Source organism: Dermacentor variabilis, chromosome 2 (genome assembly GCF_050947875.1).
Source record: "Dermacentor variabilis isolate Ectoservices chromosome 2, ASM5094787v1, whole genome shotgun sequence".
NCBI lineage: Eukaryota > Metazoa > Arthropoda > Arachnida > Ixodida > Ixodidae > Dermacentor > Dermacentor variabilis.
In genome coordinates this window covers 42300244-42319795 of record NC_134569.1, presented here as the reverse complement: position 1 = coordinate 42319795, position 19552 = coordinate 42300244, and the positions used below count along the sequence as shown (strand labels likewise).

At 46.2% G+C, this 19552-nt stretch overlaps 1 protein-coding gene across 1 annotated transcript in view; it reads right to left on the bottom strand.

Annotated features, from left to right (window-relative positions):
* Positions 1–19552, bottom strand: part of LOC142571699 (uncharacterized) — a 214396-nt gene that overhangs the window by 18419 nt on the left and 176425 nt on the right. The window contains exons 2-4 of the mRNA XM_075680235.1: positions 11583–11788; positions 9516–9651; positions 4192–4325 (exon numbers count right to left, since the gene is read on the bottom strand). Of these exons, the coding sequence (XP_075536350.1) occupies positions 4192–4325; positions 9516–9651; positions 11583–11788 (476 nt within the window). The remainder of the gene's footprint in view (positions 1–4191; positions 4326–9515; positions 9652–11582; positions 11789–19552) is intronic.

The window sequence follows — 19552 nt, the reverse complement described above, 5'->3', positions numbered from 1 at the left end:
AGGGGTGAAACAAAAAAGCTGCCGATGAGGCGACTTGACGGGTTCTCACTTACGTACGTTTAATGAGCAACATTTTATAGCAAGAAAAATAGTAATAACAAATAATTATGAACGTACAAGCATTTCACTCAACTAGTACTGGTGTAATAATAATTTGAAGAAGATGATGAAAAAAAAATAATAACTTGTATGCTGGCTGACAGAAATGAAAAAAGAAACGCGCTTGAGTTCTAGTGCGGTTATATTTTCCCACAAAATATCACGATCACAAAAATAGTTTACCGGTTTTCGAGTTGTACTTTTGAGCATGTGCTTTCCATGATTACTACGGCTGAGTGGCACAATTCAGCCCTTCCAATATCTTATATATATATATATATATATATATATATATATATATATATATATATATATATATATATATATATATATATATATATATATATATATATATATATATATATATATATATATATATATATATATATATATATATATATATATATATATATATATATATATATCTGTAATGCAAGATTCGCAAGGTAACTTAGATCGGAACAGTAAGCCGTTTTTCTCTTAATAATATTTTACTGAAGCAATAATCGTAAAGGTTTACATGGACATTAAACCATATTTCTTTATTAAAGGAGCCACTGCAGCGTACGATGGAACAGTAGATATAGCTCTAGCTATGTTGTTTTTGGCGCGAGTGAGCTTTTCTGTATTGGCGTTGTATTGCCCCGTACAAGAAAGCAGTAATGCATGTTAGAAAGAAAAAATTGAGTGATATAATAACATTCTAATGCTCATGGGCAGTACACCTCTATTCTGAAAGAGCAAAGCTGTTGCTCGTGACAGACTTGTTACTGTATCTACATGGCCCAAAGCTTATGTTGAGTGAATAGCACACCTAGAGATTTAAAATTGCTGAGTATGTCGGTTGGATTTTGATTTAAAAAGAGTTAAAAGTCTACAGGCAGTTGCTGCACCTTTGATATAAATATAATTGCCTTGGTTTTTTCGCTAGTTTTGAAAGAATTTAATTTTCTAGGTGGAATAGACAGAGAGAGATGCAAATGAGAGAAGGGCAGGGAGGTTAACCAGAGTTAAAACCTCCGGTTTGCTACCCTGCACTAGGGGAAGAGAAAGGGGAAGTAAAGTCGGAAAGAAGAGCGTGACAAAAATAAAAGAATGAATAAAAATATGGAAAGGGATGGAATGGGATCATTATAGTCTTTCTAATAGGCCACTGTGACGTAAAAAGGTCAACAAACCCTTGACTGAATTTCGCTGCGACGACAGTTCATGTCGGCATTCCGAGACTGAGTGTTCTGAAAGTGGCCTGTCGTCAAGGTGTGCCAACGTGGTGGCTAGTGACAGCTGGTGCGCGCTGTATCGAAGACAGTGTCAAAGTACATGTTTGATAGTCTCCTCGCCGCGACAGTGACTGCAAGCCGCGCTTTCGTCCACACCGACTCGGAAGGCGAAAGATCAGTACAAGCTGAAGAATGTAAGTGAGATCCCGGCGAAAAAACACCATAACCTTGTTGTTTTCACCAATAGTTGGCGACATAAATGATTCAAAACAGGATAGCCTGATTGAGTTCGATAAGTTTGGTTCGCAGATGATGATGGGAAACTTGGCGAACACGAAGCGTCTGAAATCAGCGTAGCGCGATCGGAGTTCCCGGGAATTCAATCGGAAAATTGCTGCTTTTTGTACCTCCTCCCGAAAAGAGTGGTGAGCCATGGTTTACTCAAGGGCTGCCAGCGCCGGTATTGTGTGTCTAGTACTTGCAGTGTACTTCTGGATGACGTTGTGTGCATGTTGTTCAGCAACACGCCAGTGACTTTTATTAAGGATCGCAGTAGCGATACCACTTGCTGATCTGCACGTTGTACTTCATCCGATGGAGCAGCTTGCTGTACTGAATGTGGCACCTGCTGCTGCTCTTCTATAGGTCGCCTACTTAGAAGCGATGGCCATTCATTTAAAGAGAGATGTTTCGGAGTTTTCTGCCGTCCAGCCTCAGCGTTCGCTGCGCTGGGAACTGCGGGTGACGTCGTTACCTAAATATGTAACGCATTTTTCGAAGCAGTCGCAATCCATGTAAGGACCGTCTGCGGCGACGTCGTCTACGTCGCACTGTTTCAGCGGCCTCTTTGTGGGTTGAATTGTCTCTAACCATTTGTTTGAGTACAGAAAATTCTTTCTTAATCTTCGGGCAGTCTTTGGAAGAAGAACTGTGAGTGTCTCGACAGTTAGAGCACTTCAATATAATCGCGCTACAGTTTTGATCTGAGTGGGGCTCATCGGGGACACATGGCAGAATTTGTGCAAACGCCCTTCACCTGGCCAATCCTCTGGCAGTTATAACATTGCAGCTTTCTTGAAACAAATGGTCAAACTGGGTGGCAGATGTGGCCAACCTTCACGTAAGATGGAAGGCAGTCACCCTTGAACGTTAATTTCACACAACGTGTCTTACTAAGACGGCTTACCAACATTGTTCTCACTCGCTGGTTTTATGAGCACTGGAAGGTCTACATCGGGGATCTCAATGTCAGTGTCATAAATGACTCCTGCAATGATGGTTCCATCCGCTGGGACAATGGATCGAACCCTTATGTTGCCCAGCTGCGTTACACGCTGCAGAGGGCTCAACGCAGTCGGCGTCAGAACGTCGATGGCTAAGATGTTTTCGCGTGCGTTTAGCCTCACTTCCTTGCTCTCCTTTGGAACAGTGTTCTCAAGAGAGAAGGACAGTGCTTGTCTGCTGAGGACGCGCAGATTGTCAGTCGAGTTCTGTAGCACAAACAGGATGGTATGAGGCCATCGTTTAGACGCATTTTTTTACGGTGAACAAACTTGACTCCGAGGCTGTATTCACCATCTTTCGCCGCTTCTCTTTGCGATGCAGGACAGGTTCAAAACTGTCTTGCGATCTCTCGTCAGCTGATGCGGAGCACAACTCAGTGTCCTCGCTCTCGCAAGATTTATTTCTTCGCTTCCTCGAAGGATTCCCGCTTATGAACTGGAGCCGGACGGGGTCTCGGAAGGTTGCACGTCCATCACTGCAAGATGTGGGTCGGCAGACGCCACAACAGCAGTGAAAAATCCAGAAAAGCAGAGAGACGAGCAGGTTGTGTTCCACAGAAGAAGCACTTCGTCGTCGTTCCCATTTTTTTTCATGAGAGAGAGAGAGAGAGAGAGAGAGAGAGAGAGAGAGAGAGAGAGAGAGAGAGAGAGGAATATAGGAAGGCAGGGATGTTAACCCGTCAATGATGTATGAAGCACTTAGAAGGACAGCCATTGGGCGGAGGATAAACAACTGGTACAAGGTTGTTGTTCGGGGATCTCAATGTCAGTGTCATAAATGACTCCTGCAATGGTGGTTCCATCCGCTCAATGCTTCGCAATCAGCTTCTGAAAAAGTAAGGTCGTCAGGTAGTTCACAGTTTAGCGTGTCTTTTATCAACACTGACATCCCGCCACCACTTCGACAAGGGCAATTTAAGAAAAGCACGCTATAGCCAGTCAACGTTAGAACGTTGTCATCTGTTTACCCCGTTTCCGTCAGCATTGTGACGTCGAACAGGAAACCGAGTTTTTCAAAAAGTGTTCTGAGAGACGCGTGCTTAAAAAGAGGAGACCATACAGGCATTATACGGACGCGTAATTGCAGTAGACTGCGTATGTACCTCTGATAATAATAAACCGAGAACCTAAACTATTCTCCTACGTTGTGGCAAGTAAAGGAAATAAAAAGTTTTTATTTCACTGCAAAGTTTGTTTTCAGCACGTGAAGCTAATAAGATATCCTTAAGTGACTGGAATTTTATTGACGCGCAATGCACACTCTAGACTAAAAAATCCAAGTTCAGGTAGTTATAGGGATGCGCATCCACAAAATAAAAGCCGAAGTGGAATCTTAGGCATCACTAAGGAAATGATTAGTGTTCAAGATTTAAAAAGATGGAGAAAGAAAGAACGGAAGAACAAAGTGGGTCCTTTGTTTGGGATTTTCCCCAGTACTAAATGATTTTTCCCTTTTTTTGTGGGCATCAGGTGGCCAAGCATAGAGGGAGTTACAACAGTATTGCTTTTTCGTTGGTGCACCAGGTATCGCGCTTCGCTTTTCTGCCCTAAGTGCGGAGGGCGCCCGGCATGGTGCAAGCGGCGCTCACCAGCTTTCCGTTGACAAACCAGTTGAGGAAGGGCGCAGGTTTGGAAGGCCGCGACCTACAGGTGGCGTTCAGGACGTCTCCAAGTTGGTAGCGTCCACGCACGCCCTCGATGACGGGCCCACGCTCCGGCAACACTGCAGAAATCGCGCAGGACCTCAGTACTTCGAAGCACTGCGTTGTATTAACAATATGTTCCACCTTAGTGATATATTGTTTCCGCAAGGTCGTGCGTCTACTCGATGTGGTGCTCACAGAGCCGTACCGGAATATTGTCAATCACGGCACTAGACTCTCGTCTGCGACGTTGGTGCTCTGCGTGTGACCGTGTGACCTTGTGATGTGTTCTTTATTTCTTTCTCTATTTTTAATTCATTTATCTCGTTCTTTTTGTTCCTCTCCTCTGCAAGCGGGTGGGCGTGGTGTCGCGCTGGGTAGGGAATTGCTAGCACCCCTTATCTTTCTATTTGTGATGTCTGTATTTATGTTGACGTGATTCATAATAGTAATAATATGTTCCAGCAGCTAACTGGCTAATAAGCGCCAATGCACACATGATAATAATGAACGCCAATGCACACATGAATAAATGAATAGGCCATGCTCGCTTTGAGTGGCATGCCGAACGCATATATAAAGCTTCTCGCAATCATGCTGGCACCCGTTTGCACTGCAAGGTAATATGCAAACAAAAATCTTAAACATCGCCCCGTCCAAAGCGATTAAATGAACTGAAAGAGTTCAGCAGTTTACTTGGGACCTGCAAACCTAACATATGACTTTGGCGCTTCGACAGTTGGTTTGGGTTTTTCCTGGGCAAGTAATGCATGTATCTCTAAATATACCGGGTGTCCCACGTAACTTTTTCCAAACTTAAGAAATATGCAAATGCCACGTAGCTGGACAGAACAAAGGTAATATTGCTTGCCGTCACTTCGAGATATTCAGATTATTATTTTTTCATTCCACCTAATTCCTAGTCTTAATTAATTAATAAGCTTATCAGATATTATAGTTAGATGAAAAGTGTCGATGAGAAAATTGTAGAGCAACCTGAAAAACTCTCGATACAGCTTTCTGTTGCTCAATACGTGCTATATAAAAGTGTTTTTCCAAGCGTTAAAGAAGACTGCAAATGCGCGCAAAATTGCTGCGCGACTGGCCGCTCCGGGTCATTTTATTGGTATAGCAATTATATGGACACCCCAAGCGAATTCTCACCGTCGTTCTCACCGACATGTATTGATTCAAGCCTAAAGCATATATCGCGCGGACCACTCATTCTCCTTGCACTTAGAAGAGAGGAATAATAAATGTTATTTATTTGGCTCCAAGTGCGAGGGGAATGATGGGCCCGCGCTCTGTATGCCGCAGATGCGAGGGCAAGCATGCGAGGATGAGAAAAGAAGGAAGCGGGTCGGCGGTCATCTCGCTCGCCCAATTTCGAGGTCACGTGTTCTAAATGGTGCTAGGGGAAGAGACCGCCCGTACACTCTAGCGCGATCGTGGCTCCACGTGGCTGTCCGCGTGGTTGAGTGCACACGCGGCCCGCGCTCCCAAAGTTGGAGGTCACCTGCGGAGGGCGTCAGGGTAGCCGAGACGCCAGGTGGCTTCATGCGCGCTGTGTTCCCGCAAGCCTGCTGTCGGATGTCGCGCAGTCTGTATTTGGCCGACACAACATGTCGAAATAGGGAAGCGAGCGACGTCGCGAAGCGTTAGCTTTGGGACATGCTTTTCCGAACAGGTATACTTATGTGTGTAGCAGGGCGACGGAATCAAAACCCAGGCAAGAGACGCTACAACACGCCGTGCTGACCGGCAACTGATTTTGCTGCATGCTCATCAAGCGAACGTGCATGCATTGTGACGTTTCCGTGTTTCCATGGGTGTCTGCTATTTGTCAGTATTTTTTTTACTCTAATTTCTTTGTTAGTAATGTCGTTACTCGGCGCTTTGCATGTGAAGTTTGACCGCCTTTGAAAGGTAAAGGATCGCGTAGCGATCCCGCGAGAACTTACCTTCGCTTATATACACTTCGTTCTTTTAATTGATACATTCAGTTGATAGCACAACGTGCTGTCGCATGATTTTCCCTATGTTTCGTCTCGTCACTCGGCTCTTGCCGTGCGCTAAGTACTTGGATTTTTGATAGCAATTATTATCTTCGTTATTCTGCCATATGAAAAATTTCATCGTGTGTCTTAGTGTGTCCAAGGAGATTGCGAGACGGAGCTGTGGTGCTCGTGTCTATGGGAGGTGCAGGCAGGGGGGTCCACCGAGGACGAAAAATGATGGTTAGTACATGAATTCGCCTAAACTTCAACCTTGCAAATTGATCATTTTCGACAAAACATTGCGTCGTGAATGCAACAATACTCGATAATTATGCACCTGCGCGGAGTCCCGTTACCTTCTGCGTTTGGAAATACATCGTAGCTTCGAAGTTGAGGCAGACAACGATACATGAAGCACCGTAAATAGAGCCACCAGAAGGCTTGAAGTCAGAAAAACGAATATCAAACAAATTCGTGCGCTAACCATCATTGCCATGCCAGCTCAACGATCTCAGCGCCAGAGTTCCGTTTAGTAATTTTACCAGAAAGCTCTATGACATGTGCGACTTTTATTACGCATTCGCAGCAGCTAGGCGGAAACGGCCTATTTTCTTCCAGAATGCCGTAACATATAACCTCATATTGCGCCTGATTCGAGCCAGGAGCTGTGTTTTCACTTACGACAGTCTGCTAGTGAAGGAGCCTAATGGAAAAAAAGTGTCGCGTTCACAAGGTTTCCGTACTTTTCTCGTGCCCGGAGTCACTTTTAAGCGTTAGGGGTAGGAGAAAAAAAAAAAGAAAAAGAGAACTTCCGCGTCTGCCGACACAATTTCGAAAACGCAGTGAAACCTGGCGGCTGATATTGCCGCTTAAGCAGAATGTATGAACTGCACTAACTCCTCTCGAAAAGTTTTCGACCAAGTTTGTTGCTATACAAAGGAGCGCTCTCGCTGCACCTCCTCGGCTGCACCACAACCTAAGCGCTGGGCGTGACATGACCTGCGAATAGCTCGAAACGACAGCGTAAAACACACGCACATAGTTCGTGCCGTAATTTAGGCCGCTAACGCATTTCTCTCTCTCTCTCTCTCTCTCTCTCTCTCTGTAGGCGACTTCTCGTTCGTACAAGAAACGTCGCCCGCCGGAAATGAGGGAAAGCGTGTGCTTAGCTTCATGAGCCACGTGGTGGGGAGCGACGTCGGAAGAAAGATCTAAGACGTAACGAAGGGTCCCACATCTTATAATCAGCAGTGAGCAGAACGCCGATTAATTTACGTTACCATATATGTGCTTCTTTTTGCCTTCGCAGTGTACGGTGACTTCTGATAAATGTCCCATTTTTCCCCTGTGACAAGCAGTGGCGGCCGCTGAACGCTTGTGCCAGCATCTGGGGCTGAATTCACTAATCTTTTCTTTCGTACGTGCTCTTCGACATTGGCCAGTCGCCTTCTCTTATATTATGTCCAACATCAGGATTGGCTTGCATTTGCTCTTCCGAACAATTTTTAGCTACAAATAATTTTTTTTTGGGGGGGGGGGGGTACTGGGCCTGCTTCTTAGTAGAAAAAAAAAGTTTGCAGATTCCATGCGATGTAGGAGTTTATGTTAATGTGAATAAAGAAAAACTAAATTCCGGAGTTTTAGGTGCCAAAACCACGATGTGATTATGAGGCATGCCTTAGTGGGAGACTCCGGATTTAATTTCGACCAGCTGGGGTTCCTTAAGGTGAACCCAATGCACAGTATACATGGGCGTTTTTGCATTTCGCCCCCGTCTAACTGGGGCCGGGAGTTGATACCCTGCCCTCGGCCTTAGCAGCGCAGCGCCGAAACCATTACGCTACCGCGGCGGCTGACTTAATGGGAATTGTTTGCCCGAACAACGCACGGGAGTAAAGGTTCAATAAATAAATATCAATATGTGGGATCTGCGCAAGATATGGGAGAGCGGCAAGGGTCGATGTGGTCAAGTACTACACGCTTGCTGCATTGAAGCGTCCGACCATACTGCAGTCGAAATGATTTGATTAATACCGTGCATTTGTTTTTGTACTGGTTCCACGGCAAGAGGCGTAAATTGTACCACTGCTTATAAGTTTAGTGGATGGGTGGTGACTGAGGCTTGACAGATAGAAAAAACAAAACAGAAAAGAAAGGAGGATTCGAAAATATGGTCTAACTGAGAAACTGAATAATCGCCCTTTTGTAGCAGCAAGAGCGGTATCCATTTTAAACGAAGAACTGATGTCTAACACCAGCTCCTCTTCTGCCAGTCCCCCTTGCAAGTAGTCTTCGTGTGATAACTTTAACGGATTAAACATTAGACGTTTCTTAGTATTATTGCTAAAATGATGCCGAATATTTTAATATATTGCCTGAAAGTATGCAGAGTTCATGAAGAGTAGAAATCTTAAAATAAATTCATAGTCATACTTTCCGACTTGTGCTGCGTAATCAGTGATAATTTCGGATTTTAAACGGTTTTTTTTTATCTCGAAATCACACATTTGTAGAAAAATAAATTATTCTTTATTCCGCAATAATTCGTTCCGCTCCATCGCGCAAAGAGCGATGGAACGAAAAATGTTTGGCATTACGTTAAGGGAGAGGAAGAGAGCGGTGTGGATCAGAGGGCAAACGCGGGTAGCCGATATTCTAACTGACATTAAGAGAAAAAAAGGGAGCTGGGCAGGCCATGTAATGTGTAGGATGGATAACCGGTAGATCATTAAAGTTACAGAATGGGTGCCAAGAGAAGGGAAGCGCAGTCGAGGTCAGCAGAAAACTAGGTGGGGTGATGAAATGAGGAAATTTGCAGGCGCAAGTTGGAATCATTTGGCGCAGGACAAGGGTAATTGGAGATAACAGGGAGAGGCCTTCGTCCTGCAGTGTACATAAAAATAGGCTGCTGCTGATTACGATAATGATGATTCCCTCAATAATTCCTTCGAGCAGCGGTTGTTCATTCTGCAAACGTTGGTGCCATCATTGTACGTGCAAATTAATTACAGTAAACGAAACACATTTAAAAAAAGAAGGAAAGGAGACGGGCGTTTAAGGATAGATTTCGTTCTGGGTCATTCCAGGCGAGTGGTATGATCGAACCTACAGCAAAGAATATTGAGCTGTCAACAACTCGTTGAACTAATGCCTGACAAAGCACGGCTGGCAAGGCTGGTATAAATCTTTGTGTATCTTAATCAGCGTCGACCTGTATCAGAAGCACAAGAATGCCATTATAGCAAAGTCACTGTTGACAGAATGCCATCTCACCGTAGATGTTAAGGTCCTTCTCAAAGATGATTGTTCGGAATTCTGGTCCCTCGGTGGACACTTCGCAGCCGTAGCTACCTTCACTGTTGAGGTCAGTACGGTCCAGGTACACCCGGTTGTGGTTGGACTTGGACAACTGCAAGTGAATTCAAGCGGTCAGCTGAAGGCAGCGTTAGTCAACACATGTGCAGTTAACATTTCTGATACTGCTTAATTAAGTTGTGGCAAATTAGAAAGATAAGAATGAAACTACAGTTTAGGTCCTTACATAATAATTATGCACTGCAGCAGATGTAGGTGCCAGCACCGTCACATTGCAAACACCGCTGAGATAGACGGCTAAGGCACTCCTTGCATGGACGTCTTTACCTTGAATATTAGCCCATGCACAACGCGCATCAGCAAGCATAACGATAACTCCACTCAAGATATATTCCAAACATTAACTAGAACCGAACTTTACCGGGCGCTGCTATAAATAATGGAGTATACTGTCTAACGATATAGTCGTAATAAATTCCTGCGCTTTGTTTGTTATACGGCAAATGTGCCTAATTTGTCTACAGAAAGATACGTCGAATACGCAACATACGTCTATCGCACAACAAGGTTAGGCAATGTTAAACAGTATATTGCCCGGGTGATGCATCAATCCACTGCAGGTCGGCCCAAGGGCACTCCACAACAACGCCGGCATAGAATCATAAGCAGCCTAAACGGGCTCCGGTGACAAGACTAGCTGTTTTTTATGTTTGATAACGCTGTAAAACCAGGGCCATGTGGTAGGTTTTATGCGAAGCATATTACTAGAGCTCAACCCAGCTCCTCAGGCGCGGTGGTGTCACCTTCAATGACCTTTGACCCCATGCCATACCACGTGGCACCGTGACGTCACGACAGAGGAGAAACGGGGCTCCAACTCGCGCCGTCGCTCGCGGCGTAGCGGCGGTATATAAGCAGCTGCGCTTGTTTCTAGGTGGCTTTGGCTCAACTCTTGCAAGATAGGCTGGGTGGGAATCGAACCAGGGTCTCCGGAGTGTGAGATGGAGACGCTACCACTGAGCCACGAGTACGATGCTTCAAAGCGGTACAAAAGCGCCTCTAGTGAATGCGGTGTTGCCTTAGAAACGAGCTGTTTCTAAGGCTCAGGCGTGCGTCGCTTGCTCAGGCGCACATTTCGTTGCCGCGCCGAACGCTGCGTTGCTCGACGCTCACCGCGTCCAATGCGGGGTGCGTAGTCGCTGCACCGTAGCCCATTGTCTTACACCCCTTGGCGGGTCGACGGGAACGCTGTCACGTTCCACTCTTGAAGGCGAAGCAGAGTAACGCATGAGTTGTTTCTTCGTCTAGCCGAACCAAATATAGCCAAGCAACAGCAGTTCACCAGGCTAAACAGTGGTTCAACAACCAAAATAAAGGCTAGTATGCTTCGCATCCTGGGCTTAACCTTAGCTAAGCCACAGCCATTTTTAAGACGAAGTCAGCCTGACAGGAGCTGTAGCAATACGAGCCACCACTCATTCAACTTAGGATCTATTCAGGTGCCCTTATATGTGACGTTTCGTTTAATTTTGTTCGAATCCTTCCGGGGGCCTTGCACATTTACGTTTACTAATATAGGGTGCAAGGTAAGAATATCTGCGCATTTGTCTGCGTCTGGATCCTCCTACGCCTACTTTCGCCGAATGGTAGAGCATGCGGTTGTAACAGCCAGCTCTCCGACCCCGGGCGGTGATCGAACTCCACCGCATAGGCTTAGTAGATGTTTACTTAAATGTTATCGATAAAAGAATCGAAGGACGTCTAAGCACTTATGGTTTGTGAATGCGAAATCATTAATTTCAAATTGAACGCTACTGAGCGATCCTTCGAGTTACGAACTCTTCGTAGGCAAACGAGCGCGTTGAGACACTGACATCAGTCAAGCAGACATTCGCACTTTCACAGACACTTACACGTATGTCACAGCCATCCATAGCATGCTAGAGGTCCTCGGGGTCTCTTCAAGCGCTGTCTACGGTGCATAAGAGTATATACTGAGAGCAGTTGCCATCGTGTTGCGCTTACGTTCACGTAGAGTCCGACGAGGTCGTACTTCTGACCCGGCGGAACGTCGCTGGGTAGGTACCGGTAGAACTCGACGTTGTTCTTGTACCACTTGACCGAGTAGAGCTCGGCGCCTTCCAGATTGTACTCGCAGAGCAGCAGGACGGGTTCACCGCTGATCACCGCGCCAGGAACGTCCACGCGCTCGAACCGGATGCTGCGGGCACCTGCGAGGATGCAAGATTTATGACATCTAGTGTCCGCTCCTCTTGCGGCCTAGTCAGGGCGCGCGAGAAGAACGCACAAATTAATTAATTAATTAATTAAGTAATTAATAATTGATTAGCTTGTTGTTTAATTTACTTATTGATTGATTGATTGATTGATTGATTGATAAATTGATTGATTGAGTTGGTGAGTGACTGTAGACAGGATGCTTGAGCCTTCTTTCATAAAAACATGACGGCATTGTCCAATTATCAGAAGAGCCAAAGAATTTGCTGAAAAAAGTTCCAGTGGCATAGCTCGGCTATGCCAGGATATACGTAGCGAATGCTAAGGCATACCATGGTTAACCTTGGTTAATCTTGATCGGAAGTCCAGGTTAGTCTGGTTGTCTAGCTATGTTGCGGTACTTAGCCAGTCGCTCGGCGCGCTGTTCGTCTGTTTCCTGGTCGATTCGTTTCCTCTTCATCTCGTTCTGATGTAGATTCCAGGCCTCCTCCTGCTTATCAGAATTGTGGCCGTCCATACGGCCGCTCAACTGTGGTTGCGGCGCACGCGAGCTCCCCTTTTCAATCCTCCGACTTGTTATCAGGCATGCCACGCAGCTGGCGAAGCGGACGGAGGTGAACGCAACGACGAGGAACGCGGTGTGACGAGGAACGCGATGTGACGTCATGTGCCTCCTCGGAGCACGGCCACGGCGAAATCGCAAGTTCGCGGCCAGTAAAGCTTTTGCTTTAAACCTTTTGCATCGGAAGCGCGCCAGGCGATTGTTCTGGAAATAGCGCGGAACGTCCCATCGGAGAGAGAAGGAGAGAGCATAGATCGTAAGACATGGAGGCTAACTGGAACTAGTGCATGGAAGCCCTGGTTGGCTGCCATTCACTGGAGAATGGCAAAAGTGAATGAGAGAGGAGAAGGACAGAAGTCCACACTCGGCATGGACATGCACGCAATGAAGCGTTCATCATTCAGTTCAATATAAGTGGTCATACAGACTGGTGTATAGTACTAGAGCACCGTCCCCGCCGATCATCGACTCAGAAGGCAGTGAAGGCACTTTTGTGCTTTCTCAGAACGTCTTGTTTGCGCGAGCGGCTTTAACTCAAGTACTGTCCGTGCACGTATCTACACCTTCTCTCTCCCTTCTCTCTCTTCCCCTTCTCCCTTCCCCCAGCATAGGGTAGCCAACCAGACTCTTGACTGTTTAACATCCCTGCCTTCCTATATTCCCACCTCTCTCTCTCCCTCGTTCTCTTTCGTTCTCTTTCTCTCTTGCGCATCGCGAGCGCACAAAGCCACGGTCCCAGGTTATCTTCTGAAAATGGCCTGTCACCAACGTCTCATCGGTGTTTGAACAACGCTTCTCACACTACCCCATAAATCTTTCGCACTGAAAAAGAAATGTGCATGGTTTAAGGAGGGTAACCCAAGCTAGGCTATGCACGTACAGCCAATAAAACTGCAAGTGAGTGCACTGCTGACATTTCTGGCGAGGATGTACAGACTTTGCCCCTCTTTGCGGCTGCTTAACTTATTTGAAAAATTACGCAAACCAATCTCGCGAATGAAATAGTTCGCGCAAGGAAAATGCAACAGCTTTTGGAGGTCAATAGTTTCTAGACGAAACTCACATGCGACGACTTCAAGATCATGATGGGAAGTCTGGAGGCCTACGTACGTAACTTATTGAATGTGTGATTGGGGAGTGAGTTGTGTAAGATAGTATTAGCCCTGTAAGATGATGCTGGCGCTGTTGCTTCCATATTTCAGGGTGGAGTAATATGTTTCGCATAGGCGAGGAAACTGTCTGTAGTACCATTGGCCTATGGACTTTTCTTATTTGCGGACGTATATTCACGATGTAACCACGCTCACGTACATTCGCTGGACTTTTCAAAAGCAAGTAAACAATACCACAGTGCAGTCAAATCGCGTGGCGCTGACTGCCTTCACAAAACGATAAAATGTGGTTGCGCACGAAGCGAGCGTCCTTGCGAAAACTGAACGCTCTAGTTCTTCGCCTGAACTTGGAGCTTTATCGTTGCGAACAGGGCCCATGCACGGAAAGTTCTCTAGCAAAAATAGGTACTTTCGCAAGCTGAAATCCGAACTCTCGTTGGTGAGTGCTTGCAAAAGCAAATAAGAGAGAACTTCGGTCGCTGTCTAGGTGAAGAGAAGGTGAATGCCACTGGGGCCAGTGCACAAAGCTCACAATCGCCACAGGAAAGCGTATTCGTGCCATTCAGTAAGGTACGTATACGGTGCGCCATTTTCAAAACCTTGGGCGCCTCGTGTCCGGAGGGGGGAACAAGCGAGCGAACTGAAAACGAGGAAGGCTCTGCAGACGCCCCTCGCCGTGATAAATATTAGGCATGGAAAACACGAACATAAGAAGCCATCGGAAATCTCACCTTGGCAGAGTCGAAATGTGAGCAGCTTTTGTCACGCACTGGCTGAAAATGCGCGGAACGCTTGATTTACGAGCGCGCCGGTCGCCTTAGGTGTGGGCGTCGTCTACGGACGAGCGCGCCTCTGAACGCTCCCCCGGAGACAGAGCCGGCTACGTTTGGAATCTCCGGCCACTTATTCATTTTTTTGTCTTCTCGCCGGCTTTGTATATGACTTTAAGAGCACGTGGCTGGCGGCGCAATCGTAGCCCCCCCCCCCCCTCCTTCATCCCACACCGCCTCTTTCCGTTGGCAGTAATAATAAATCAACGGCGTCGTAAGATGCAGACTCCTGTCTGGCAGACGCAGCGACTACAGCGCATCACATGACTGGAGAAGTCAAGAATCAACGACGGAAACGGAGGTGAGTAACACCTCTGCAAAGTTTTGTGTCGTCACATCAGCTGGAAAATGCAGAAGTTTGTTAAAATTTGGAGCAGTTTGATTAAAAATTGCAGCAGCGATTGTTCTAAAGACTAGCCTGTTTTCTGCGTCGTCGGCAAAGGATGCTCGTAGCTTTTCGGTGCTTCCGGCTTCGGTGCCCTTTGTAGTCAGAAATTAAGGATGGGCAACTTCTTAATCATCGGACGTGCGTTTGGCTCTTTGTCTCTCTTCCATGCGAAACCGGGCGTGGTAGCAACCACAAGAAATTGGTGACGATTGACAATGTGGAAGCTTCCTTGTTGCGCCGAGCCCCCATTTGTACAGAGATCACGAAACCTCCAAAGACAAGAATAGCAACAACGGCGAGACAGACGGTAAACATACACCTAAGCCTCGTTTACTCAACCGTTCAGAGCTGAGAAAGTTGGACAAACGACGACAGACAGTTAAAAAAGAAGGCGGTGCACTAAATGCCGACGAGAAAGTTTAAAGAGAGCGCACGAAGAGACAGGCTTCAACGAAGATGTGCGCCTTGCAACACAAATAAAGGATGACGTACGTACACATGGCAGTAAAAAAAAAAAGACATATCAATCTTTTTTTGACATTTTCGTGCGTGTCCTCTGTGAAACCTCTCAACGACTTCTCGGCGCCAATAATTATACAAAGCCCACTCCGCATTAATTGACAAGCGCAAAACAGCGCCTACGAACAGTTATTCAGTGTTAGCTAGGATACAAGAACCCAGTTTTAAAGAACTTATGCTCCGTTTCCAACTTATCGACTGAGCGCCTCCAGCTGAGATAAATGCGTAAACTGAGCTGAGCCCTATAATACGGCAGCTGCCGCCACAGCACAGCCGGGCGCGATCTGCAGAAGGCGCACGTGCCCAACAAAGTCCCTACAAGGTTAGAAGCAAGCGCAAGAGGGACGCGAAAACAAAGGGAGTTCGGGTCTGAATCTAAAATAGCACTTAACATGCAAATGCAGGCTGGTCCGGCACAGCCAAGCAGACGACGCGATGCGGTAAGAACCCCAGCTGGAACCGCAGTGGCTCTCTTACTCGCGAGTGCCAGTACCGCCCGCAACAATCCATCAATGGGGAGAGTGCGTTCCTCGGGTTCCAGAGCCGTGGTTGCGCAAGTCCGCTGCGGGGTCGCGACCCCATCAACGTAACACCGAGGACGTCCAGGAAAGGACACATGGGTTAAAGCCTCGTATAAGCGCAGTGAATGTATGTCGAGAGGCACTCGAACCCAACGCAAGGAGAACGTAGGGACGGTTTGAACTGCAGGAAAGACTGACAGTGAGCGATGATTGGAGCACCTTGCGAGGCGAGACACTGTCGTGGCTGGCTGTGCGACCGCGGTCACGAGACAATGAAGGGCTGCCACAATGGCGATCCCTCTTTCTTCCTTGTGCGTGGTACGCTCATGCGCTGGTAAGAGATATACACAAGCTTCTTCATCGAATTAGTAAGCGATTGATAGGGAATAGAATGAAATGAGAATGCTTTTATTCCGGCGTTAGTTGGGTAAACATGAGCCAACCTATGTAGAGCAGTAGTAAGCGCGTTCATGAGTATTTATTGGGTTTGTGAAAGTGCGTTAGAGGGAAGAACGCAAAATTTAAAATCGTTGTCTAATACTAGATGGATGTAGCAGAATTGTGCGGGAACCTTGCTCCGGCGTGAAAGATAGGCAAGATGCACTTCGCTATTGAGAAGTGTGGTGGAGCTAACCATCGTTTCTTCACTTTTTAAAGAAGAAAACTGAGCCAGCTGCCATTATAATACCAATACTAGCCTACGTGATACCTAACCTTTAGTTGAACTAGTGTTTCAATCGCCGGTAATTGTTGTTCATATAACCTAACAACTGGCGTGAATAATCAAGATACTGATATATTGTTTTTTAGTATATAGAAGATGCGGATGGGGGGCTTTTTTAGTCATTTATTTATAGAGATATCGAGCCTAGGAAGGTAGTTAATATTCCCATTCACATGGCCTAATATACGTTGCACACATTTTGCAAATTTAATAACTGGGCGTTTTGTTTTTTTGTTACCACTCGCTTTTTTTTCGTTTTTATTTTTGGTCACAATGGACGGCCTAGAAAGATGTTTCAACACAACAAATATAAACCGCGTAGAGCCTTATTCCTGGGAATGACTCGCGGATAACTGGTTAAAGAGGGCTCCTGCAAGCTGCACAGCGAGCAGCGTGCTCAACAGCACCCGTCACTTACAGGCCTCCAGCGAGCGAATAATAAAGTCACTTCAATTACCCACCCGAGACAGAAAGCGTGGAGTCGGAGAGGGGTGGAACAAGGGCCGCGCTACAAAAGCAGCGGCAGAGGAAGAGGCAGGGGGCGGATTGGGGCAGCGGGGGAGCGATAGGGGTTGCTTTCCTTGCTCTCTCAAAAACTGTGCAGCACAGAGCCTCCTTGTTATGTAGTCAGTCAACAACGGGTCCGCAGTTCGAGAGGCGCTTCGCGCGTTTTTTGATTAGTGACAGCGTTGGTCGTCGTATTGGTGCTTATAAGTCGGGCATATCAGCCACTTGTAAGACTGTCCTTTACGGCAGTGCATAAAAAAAAAAAAGGAAGAGAAGCTCCTTCGAGTTGTATAAAGTTACAAAAAGGAAAAAAAATAAGAAACTGGTGGCGGTGACGATTGATACAGAACTGTTGCCAACCGGCATTTTCAAGGTGCGCGATTGATACAAATATAACTCTTTATTAGGTGCAAGGCAAATTTGCAAGCTCATTAACGTCGAAGAACTTATATGTTGGCTAGTTGATACAGATTCATCGTGGCTTAATGCGAGCTAAAGAGAACACACAAAAGAAGGGGACTTTGTCCGCTACCTCCTTTTGTGATTCTTCTTTCGCGTCTTTAACACCACGACATATTCTCATCGGTTGAAAAGCGTACCGATCGTCAACGTACTGTGCTAATTTGCCTCTGTAGATATACTTTTTCACGGTCACTTCACATATAGACGTCCTAACGACAGAAGTTAATTGCTAATTAAATTGTACACGTGAGACGCTATACACTATAGTGCATTTTAGAACTTACGCGAGCACCATCGGCTGCTGTGGAAATCACGGTCATGCCCCTGCACGTAGCGGCGGACGAGTCTTTAGCAATGGGATTCGATTTGGCGGCCGGCGGCTGTGCTCGCTGCTACCGTTGTTATTTAAATGTTGCCGTGTTTTCTATTCACATATTCATCTCTCTCTATTTGTGCTGCTGCTTCTTTACTATTGTGACCCCGTGACAATGCATTACAGCTGTAGATACACGCAAATTTAGCACGCAAGTAAGGGAAATATTTATATAAACGTAAATAAACAAGTAGGACGCCCTGAAAGCGACACCAAGAGAAAGAAAGCATACGTGTAGCAGAGGAGAAATTAATTCATATCGCCTTCAGTGTCCTGGGCTCTCATTATTCTCTGCGTTGTGTTTATTCCTCGCTGAGGCACGAACGTGCGGAGCATGCGTTTCTTGGGGAAGCCCTATATTTCTAATACGAAGTTTGAAGGATTCACGCTTAAATATAAATGGCTACCCGACACAGTGACTCAGTGGCCATGGCGTACCGCTGCTGAGCACGAGGTCGCGATTTCGACTCCTGCCGCGGCGGCCGCATTCCGATGGGAAAGAACCGAAAAATAAAACAGAAACGCTCGTGTACCATGCTTTGGCTGCACGTTAAAGTACCTCATTTGGTCTTAATTAATCCTGAGATCTCTTCTACGGCGTCCCTGATAACACACTGTGCAGGTTCCGGACGCTAAATCTCACAATTTAATTTCGATATCATGCGTTTTTAAATTCATTGTGTAATTGCCTATTGTGCTTAGCGAACAATGGCGGTATGAACGGAGAGGAGGAAAATGAAAAAGGCCACCTCACACACACAGATCCGATGGTTTCCTGCGCATATGGGGAAAGTGGACGGGACTCGGGTAAACCTCAATAAGGTTGCTCATGACTTGGCACGAGGACTTGCTAACCGTGACAGTCACAACCGAGCCGTTCACCATCAAGCCAGGCAATCTAGAGATAATTTAATAACATACAATGACATTACCAAACACTACTATTTAGGACGCAGGCAATTCGCATTGTCACATTCAAAACTGAACAGGGCTCAGGCAGTCTCACTGCGCTTATTGCAAACAGGCACGTATCCCACACCGTACACCATTAATAAAATATATCTAGATTACGATGGACTGCAACGATTGTAATGGCATCATTTGAATCAGACATATGCTGGCGGGGTGTCCCGCGACTCTCCCCAACTTCGTTGAACAATGGACACAGTGGGAGAAAAGGATTCAAAGCCCATTGTTTCAGGACCAACTAAGGGCCGTCCAGAGGGCCCATGATGTCGCTGAAAGGCTTGGCCTGACAGTGCCAACGCGGGAGCGGCCCGCATTGGCTTAAGAAGTCGAGTCTCCGGACCTCATTACAATAAAAGTTTTCACACACACACACGCCTCACACAAGAGACCAACTGCATCTTGTTTTTCCATTTAGTCAATAATTGTCTATGCAATGCTAGTTAACTTGTTTATTATTACTTTTTTGTAAAACATGGACATGTGACTACCCGCATGATAGACGCATGTCGTAGTAGTAGATTCGCACCGGTATATATTCGTGTACAATCACTATGGCTGGTCAGTAGTGTAAGACTTTAGAATCATCTTATGCACCAAAACAACAGCGTCACAGTCTTTAAAGCGCGTGTACGAGGAATGTGTGTTTCCTTTCGCCAACACGCATAATTTACTATGCATGCGCAGAGTAACCGCTAAACGTCGATTACAGTACGAGGCCCGAACGCATGAATTAACTAGCGCATTTCACAACCTGATAGCCCTCCCGAGAGAGCCAATACTGTGTGCTTAA